Here is an 8,719-nt window from a genome sequence, read left to right as displayed (position 1 = left end):
TGTACCAGGTATAATGAGGCTTGGAGGTGGGGTTATCACAGTATGATACTCAATTAACAGTAGTCTGGCATAAGATTCTGGCATCATCACCTCCCCCTCTCTTTATTCTTTTATTACTTGGCTCTGGATGGATGGCCTGGTTTTAACTGGTTTGTGACATGCAGGTCTTTTTAGTAAATGCCACTCAAGTCTCTGTAGAAGCAGAAAGGGCATAAAAATAAAATAAAATTTGACCACATTCTTCTGGAGCCCAACTGAGCAGAATTGACTGGTGGATACAGCAACATACATGACAAGGAGAGGGAGACAGGTGTGCAGGACACTGGATGAGGCTTTATTCGCTAGTTAACTAAGAACAGTGCTCCAAAGTGTAGCACGGACCACCAGAAACACCCACAAAGAGAACCATTAACCCATAGAAATAAGAGCCGCCATTTCTAAGAGGCGAGAGCTAGGGCGCCCCCTGCAGTATCAGAGCGCAGTTGCTGACTGCTCACTTGCTGGTACGGCTAGTGGCCTTCGTTGCCACAGGGGCTGGCCCTGCTCTTTCGGTGGCTGCTGAACTGCAGTCAGGCGCAGCCTCAGGAAGCACCAGCCACCGAATTCGCATCCCTCAGGATCCAGGGTCGCTGAGGGATTTCAGTGGCAGCCCTGGTGGCAGGGCACACATGGCACACAGTGCGGGGCACGCAGAGGGTCCGGGGCACACTGGGAGAGGGAGCACAAGGGGGCTGGGAGGGAGTGGAGCGTGGGTTATACGGCAACCTGTGGAAGAAAGGCATGTGGGAAGGTTTAGAAAGAAGCCCAGCTCGGCAGCAAGTCCTGTCAATTCTGCATCCCCCACCCCCACCTCACCCAGCCCCAACCTTTGTGCTTCCCAACCGCTCCCAGTGGCATCTCCACTGTTTTCCCCATCATAACTTCATTGTTTTCACCTATGTGAGCCCAACGGCTTCTTAACTGGTCTCCCTAACCCCACTCTTACTCCTTCCTAACTAGCCAAGCACCCTCAGTTTCTTAACCAGAGTGATCTTCTAGAACGCCCCTCCTCTGACCAAGGAGGTGAGGGGAGGCAGAGGATGAGATGGTTAGATAGCATCACTGACTTAGTGGACATGAGTTTGAGCAAACTCTGATGAAAGAGTGAAGCACAAGGAAACCTGGCATGCTTCATTTCAAGGGGTATCAATCAGGTCTTAGCAGCTGCACAACAATCTCTGCCCAAAACCTCAGTGGCTCCCTCTTGTCCCGGGAAGAAGAGTCGCTTTCTTCAACTCAACTGCCACAGCCTCCCTGAAGCCTCTCCTGATCTCTGTCAGATCCCCCCAGGGCACCATGTCCCTCCTTCCAGAGTTTTCTGTCATTGTTCTACTCTGGTCTGTCTCCCCACTAGCCAGAGAGATCAGCAGTCCCTATGCCCACCCTGCATTCATGGCCTAGAGCTGGCACTTGATAAGAATGTTTTGAATAAGATGAATTCATCAGTTGTTAGAGAAGGAATACAGAAGGATGATCTCAGCGACTGACAGGTGTGTGTTCAAAACCAGCAACAACACACTGGACGTAGGATGGAGGCGAAATAGCCCAGAGACTGGATAGGCAGCCCAATGACCAGATCCAGCGTGAAGTGTGTTCCATTTGGCCAGCACTGGATTTTTTTTTTAATTTGTTGAAAATATTTAAAAATCATGAGAACTTAACATTTAAAAGAAAACCAGCTTCCCTTGAATAATGGGAAGATCCAACAATACTGAATCTTCATCTTACGTTGTAGAAATGGCCCTGAGGGGGCAGCACCATCCTCATCCTCATTGGATAGAGCTCCCTGGTTCTCCACCAACCCTTAGTGACCCACATCACTACAGCATGTACTTGGAAAAGATTTAACTCTGCAACTCTTTGCTCTAGAGGACAGGATTATAAATAATAGAAAAGCAGGGCTGAATGTCTACCTACAGTCGTCAGCCCACCTGGTATCCAAGGCCCAGAGATACCCTGCATCCAGACAGCCACTAACCCTGCCAGTTCTACCTGTACCACGGCTGGGAGTGGATGGCCTCCACTGCCTGGATTCAGACCCTCCCCATTGTTTGTTACCTAGACCATACCCAGGACTTCCTGAATGGCTCCCCTGCCTGCCCCTCCTTCTCTCCACTCAGTCCTTTCTGCTGCCATTTTCTTGAAAAGTAGCATTGAGCTCTCACTGGCTTGGTCATTTTCTGAGCATTCACTACACCAGGTACCAGGTACAGGTACAGGGAATGAAAATATCTTCTCTTGGGCTTCCCTGCTGATTCAGTAGTAAAGAATCCACTGCCAATGCAGGAGTCATGGGTTCCATCTCTGACTGTGGAAGATCCCACATGCTGCAGGGCAGCCAAGCCTGTGAGCCACAACTACTGAGCCTGTGCTCTAGAGTCTGGGAGCCACAACAAGAGAAGCCACTGCAATGAGAAGCCATGCACACTGCAACTAGGGAGTCATCCCCGCTCGCCACAGAGAAAAGCCTCCACAGCAACAAAGACCCAGCACAGTCAAAAATAAATAAATAAAAATAAGCATTAAAAAACTATGTAAATTTTTTTTTTTCTCTTGTCTTTGAGTTCAAGGGAGTTGGCCAGTTAAGCAAATTTTATCATTTCCTCCTCAAAAAAGTAAGGCCTCCCAACTGTCTATTAAATAAAATCCTCCCTCCCCAGCATGGCCCTTAGTGGTTCTCCATTGAATGAGGCCCAATTGACCTTTCCTGTCCTCCCTCCCACCACAGCTTATCACATGAAGTTACATCATCCTCCCAGTGTCAAAGACATCCCCCCCACACACCCGTATGATCTCCAGTGGCCTGTCTGTCTCCCTGGAGATGGAAATGACCTGAGAATAGATGCTCTGTCATCATCCATCTCCGTTCCCTGTGCCACTGGGCACATGTGGACACTTGAAAGGAGTTGGTCAGCTTGGAGCAGAATGGTCCCAAAGGGCCAGGGGTGGGATGGCACCATGAATAGCTGCCTGACGTCTTCGGATCATGCCAGCTGCCTAATCACTTCTTAATCATGGCTCTATCTTATGGGCAATTACTTCCTATAACCTCTCCCAAACCTCACATATGCCACGTACTTGCAGTCCTCGCTCTCCAGAAGTCCCCGGTACGTGTTGATCTCCACCTCCAGCCGGGCCCTCACGTCCAGCAGCACCCGGTACTCCTGGTTCTGCCGCTCCAGGTCACAGCGGATCTCAGCCAGTTGGGACTCTACATTGGTGACCAGGCCCTGCATCTGGGCCAGCTGGGAGCCATAGCGGGCCTCTGTCTCTGTCAGGGTGTTCTCCAGGGAGTCTCTCTAAGGCAAAGGGAAAGACAAAATAACTAATAAGAATGGGCCTATTTTCCATGGCCTGGCTCAGAAAGAACCAAGAAGCAGTCACTATGGAAGACAGTACAGAAGTTTCTCCAAAAACTAAAAAGAGAGCTACCATATGACCCAGCAGTTTCACTCCTGGGTATATATCTGAAGAAACCAAAAACACTAATTCAGAAAGATACATGGACCCCAGTGTTTACAGCAGCATTACATACAATAGCCAAGACATAGAAGTAACCCAAGTGTCCGCTGACAGATGAATGGATAGAGAAGATGTGGCCCATATACACAATGGAATACTACTCACTCATAAAAAAATAATAAAATAATGCCATCTGCAGCACCATAGATGGACTTGAAGAGCATTAGGCTAAGTCATATGTCAGATACTGTGTGATGTCACTTATGCATGCATGCGAAGTCACTTCACTCTTGTCCAACCCCTTGTGATCCCATGGACTGTAGCCCTGAAGGCTCCTCTGTCCATGGGATTCTCCAGGCAAGAATACTGAAGTGGGTTGCCATGCCTTCCTCTAGGGGATCTTCCCAACCCAGGGATCCAAACCACATCTCTTATGTCTCCTGCATTGGCGGGTAGGTTCTTTACCACTAGTGCCACCTGGAAAGCCCATGATATCACTTATATGTGGAATCTGAAAAATACAATAAGCTAGTGAATAAAACAAAAATGAAGAGGAATCACAGATACAGACAGCAAACTAGTGGTTACTAGTGGGGAGAGGAAAAAAGTGAGGGGCAATACAAGGGTAGGAGAAAACAGGATTATTATAGGATTATATGAAATCATGTGTGTGAAACTATTGAAAAGCACTATAGAATTTAAAGAAATTTCCATTCAATTAAAAAAAAAAGAGCCAGGGAGAACCTGGGCAGGGAGGTTCTGCAGAACTGGGGAAACCGAAACCCGAAAAAGTCAAGTGACTTGTTCAAGGTTAAACAGCTGGTGACAGACTAGGATTTGAACCTACGTTCATGTGACCCTAAATTCCATGTTCCTTCTTCAACCTTAGGCTCCAGGCCTTAGATCTGAGGTTCACCAGGCTCCTCCCTGATAAGCATCACTGATATCAGTGGTCTTCAACCCTGGCTGCACATTAGAGTCACATGGGAGCCTCTAAAAAGCACCCAGGCTCAGGCCCCACCTCCAGAGACTCTGATTAAATTCATCTGGGGAGGAATTTGGGCAGGGAGCACTGGGGAGGAACTTGGGCAGGGAGCACTTTTAAAGCTCTACAGGTGAGGGTGAAAAGCATGGGTTTGGAAGGACAGGCTAAGCAGAGATCAAGCCTTCTTGGGGAGAGTAGTTGACAGTGGTCACCTAGCCCACATCAGATTTGAACCATGGCCCATTTATCTCTGAGCTGGGTCTTGGGAGAAACATTCCTCCAGGAGAGGTCAGCTGGGCAAGCAGCAGTGGTGGCTGAATCTGGACCTCCTCCCCATCCTCCCCTCCTCCTTCCTGGAAGCCTGCACCCACTCTCCATGCTGCCTGGCATCCAGAGCTGGGGGAGAGGAGCCCATCATCACACTCACCAGGCTGTGCTGGGTCTGCAGCTCGATCTCCAGTGTGTTGACCGTTCGTCTCAGATCAATGATATCAGACTGGTAGCTCTGGAGCTGCTCAGAGCTCGTGACCACCTGCTGGTTAAGCTCTTCCATCTGCAATGGAGGAGACAGGAGAAGGCTGGGAGTGCCTCTCGGGCACCCTGGGGAGGCCAGCCCCCCCTGCGAGAGACCCACCTGCCTGGTGAACCATTCCTCCACATCCCTGCGATTGGTCTCCACCAGAGCCTCATACCGACACCGCATCTCTTCCAGAACCGTGTTCAAGTCCACTGGGGACACAGCATCAACCTCAATGTTAAGGCGGTCCCCAAGCTGGCATCGGAGAGCACCGACTTCCTGAAAAGATGCAAGAGCACCAGGCAAATGTGAAGTCACGTGATCCTGGCTCACCTACCCAGGGAGATGTGAGAAGATGAAGCAGAGGATGCTAAAGATCTCCATGTCAGAGGGGCCCTGTGAGGCCTGCAGCCACTCTGCAGCATCCCAAGGGTCCTTCAGCTCCACCTGGACGCCCCTGTGATGGGAGAGGCTTCCTGTTGCTTTGGCAGAAGCTGAGAGCAGCATCAGGATTTGCTTGATCCATTTGGACTAAAATGGGACAGCTGTGCCCTGTCTCCCCTGTCACCATCCCAGCCTGCATTTGTCTGGGAAGGAGAGCAGCAGGAGCCTGGCTTTACTTGGTTCAAGGCTCCAGTTACAGCAGGCGCCTCCCAGGCTTGGCAGCCAAGGAGAGAAAGTTGTCGCTGAGGCTGCCAAGACTCGATGATAGCTCCTCATTAGCGGCCTCTTGGGGCAGCTCCCAGTTCTCTGATTTAGATGGGGTGAGTCAGGTGCCTTCAGGCATTCGGTGAGTATGTGGTAACTGATGGTTACTTTTCACTTCAGCCTAGGAAACCCACCCAGGATTCAGAGACACTTGTGCTTTCAAATCCCAAGTCAAGAGGTCGAGTGTCAACCCAGGGAATGAAGGAAGAAACACCAGAGCTCAGGTGAGCTTCGCAGCACACAGTTGCCCAGGGCAGAGAGGTTTCACACCAAGGACCTACAGTAGATGAGAAAAAGTCAGAAAGCAAGGGTCGACCGATGCCTTTTGGATGAAGTATATTATGTACAAACAGATGAAAGGAAGAAGAACAAGGATGGGGAGAGAAAACTGAAGAAAACCGCTGCAGTTCGCCTCTCCCTTAGAAGAGGTGGGGGCCGCCTCATAGTCCAGCCTAGCAGAGATGGACAGCCATTTCGTGTCAGTTCTGGAAAATAACTCCCCATCATCCCTACTGGGCCACTGTACTTCCGGTATGCGGTTCTCGTGAGAAAACAAGCCACCACAAGCACTTGGCAATCACACAAGTCCAAGAAATGCAGAAGGGAAGGTTGTTAGCATTTCTGAGCACCAACTAAGGGACAGGCGTTTGAGAACCTTGTGCATGCGTTCGAAGTCACTTCAATCATGTTCGACTCTTTGCAACGCTATGAACTGGAGTCCACCAGGCTTCTCTGTCCATGGAACTCTCCAGGCAAGAATACCGAAGTGGTTTGCCAAGTACTCCTCCAGGGGATCTTCCCGACCCAGAAATCAAACCTGCGTCCCCTGGGTCCCCTGCATTGGCAGGCTGGTTCTTTACCACTAGCGCCACCTGGGAAGCCCTTAAGACCCGTAACCTCACGGAATTCTCACAGCAGCCTTGTTGATAGATTCAGCCCCATTTTACAGATGAGGACGCTCAGAAAGTTTTAATAAATTGGGCAAAGTCACAGATACAATCTGTGGCCGGCCTGGGAATTTCAACCCATGTCTAGCCAAACCCAAACCCCACGTTCTCCCCTCTGGGCTCCCCAGGGCCACCTCGGTTGGACTTCAGTCCTCACCTCCTCATGGTTCTTCTTGAGACACATCAGCTCCTCCTTCAGGGACTCCACCTGCATCTCCAGGTCAGCCTTGCACAGGGTCAGCTCGTCCAGGATCCGGCGCAGGCCGTTGGTGTCAGCCTCCACCAGCTGCCGCAAGCCCAGCTCTGTCTCGTACCTGTGTAAGAACACGGTCAGCCACTGAGGGCTGAAACTGAATACCGGACCCAGGGACGACCTGGAGCCGCTGGCACTTTTCCAATTGTCTATGAAAATAACAGAATGCTGTCCCCAAGCACATGCCAGGAGAGAGGGCTCTCCCCCCACACCCCACCCCGCCCCATCCCCTGGGCCAAACTCACTTGCTCCTAAAGTCATCCGCAGCCAGCTTGGTGTTGTCAATTTGCACAAGTACCCTGGCGTTCTCTGCCTTTGAGTACAGAATCTGGGGCCACAGCACACAGAGGGGATCGGTCCAGGACAAGAAGAAGCAAAAAGAACCCAAGTGAGTCCTGCAGCCACCCCTGCCAAAACCCCTGGAACTCTGGGGGATAGTCATCGAATCTAAATGCCTTGTTTTGGAGGCAATGAGCAACATGGAAGGATAGACTTTATTAGACATGACATTAGAAGGGTCCTTAACAAGCCTTCACGTTTAGTGAAAACTCACCACGTATCAAGGGCTATGCTAAGCACTTTACCTGTATTTGCCCATAGAATCCTCCAGACATAAGGACCCTTATTATTCCCATTTTCCAGATGAGGAACCCGAGGCCCAGGGAAGGGACCTCCTAGAGTCAGGTAACGAATCAATGACAGAACTGAGACTAGATCCCAAGCCTCTTTCCACACGAAGGACTTTGGCTGAGCACTCGAATTATGAGAAAATGCTGCGCCCTAGGGAATTTTCTTTTCCCTGAACATAGCTAAAGAAATGAATGAGATTCAAATCTGGATCTCAGCTCTTCAGGTCGCCCTCCCAGGGAGTCTGTTCACCACTTGCCCTTACCTTCTGCTGGAGCTCCTCAATGATCTTGAAATACCTCAGGTAGTTAGGACCCACAGTGGGCTCTTGAAAGTCAAAGGCCTCTTGGAGTCGTCTCTCCAGCTCCACATTCTCCTGCTCCAGCTGCCTCACCCTCTCCAGGTAGGCAGCCAGGCGGTTGTTCAGGAACTGTAGGGTCTCTTTCTCGTTGCTATTGAAGACACTTTCATAGTACAAACTGCAGGAACCCATGGAGCTGAAGATGCTGTTGGTTGGGTTGTAGGTGGTGGACACAGAGAGAGAAGGTACACACGTCCCAGACTGGCAGATGTATCCCAGACACTGCTCTGGCCGGCAGCTCATGCAGCTGGAGCCGACAAATGAGGACCAGGGCCAGCCCTTGATGGGGGCTGGGGAGCAGTCAGATGGTGTGTCGGAAAGGCTACAGCTACCTGAATTGCAATGTGGTCTGCCAACTGCATTCTGCTCAAGCCCTTTTATATTCATGGAGTGAGGGGCCTTTTGCTACCAAATCATTGTGGATGGGTGTTGATGTTTAGACTCAATCCCAGAGGAAGCTGCTAATTAATTTGTAATTTGGTTTCCAATAAGGAGTTCCTTTCCTCATAAAAGAGGCCAAGCTTGTCATTTGGCTAACGCGGGACTCTGGTCTTCTGTCATTGATCAGGGGAGAGAGCTCCAGGATACATCTTCAAAGGACCAACTCCAGGCCCAGGCCCTCATTTCCAGGGCAGGGCTGCCGGGCCTGACCCTGGGCTGCCAATGACCTTGTCCCCTGCGCCCCTACCTTCTCCAGCCCAGAGACAGGCCACAGTTCTGGGGCAGAGGCACTTGCTTTTAATGAGAGCATCCTTTGTGGGAAGAGGAAGCTTGGCTCCATAAGGAGGAAATGTGTGGGTGAAAGAAGCTGCATGGATCC

At 50.5% G+C, this 8,719-nt stretch overlaps 1 protein-coding gene across 1 annotated transcript; it reads right to left on the bottom strand.

Annotated features, from left to right (window-relative positions):
- Positions 1 to 639: 639 nt before the first annotated feature.
- On the bottom strand, positions 640 to 8,142 carry KRT32 (keratin 32). The gene is given in 8 exon segments (XM_081575812.1): positions 640 to 680; positions 683 to 765; positions 3,118 to 3,338; positions 4,914 to 5,039; positions 5,121 to 5,282; positions 6,816 to 6,972; positions 7,157 to 7,239; positions 7,804 to 8,142. Coding segments are annotated over 8 exon segments (1,212 nt in total).
- Positions 8,143 to 8,719: the final 577 nt, after the last annotated feature.

This window comes from Giraffa tippelskirchi, chromosome 3 (genome assembly GCF_054371585.1).
Source record: "Giraffa tippelskirchi isolate mGirTip1 chromosome 3, T2T-mGirTip1v1.2.pri, whole genome shotgun sequence".
NCBI lineage: Eukaryota > Metazoa > Chordata > Mammalia > Artiodactyla > Giraffidae > Giraffa > Giraffa tippelskirchi.
This window is presented reverse-complemented; position numbering and strand designations above follow the sequence as displayed.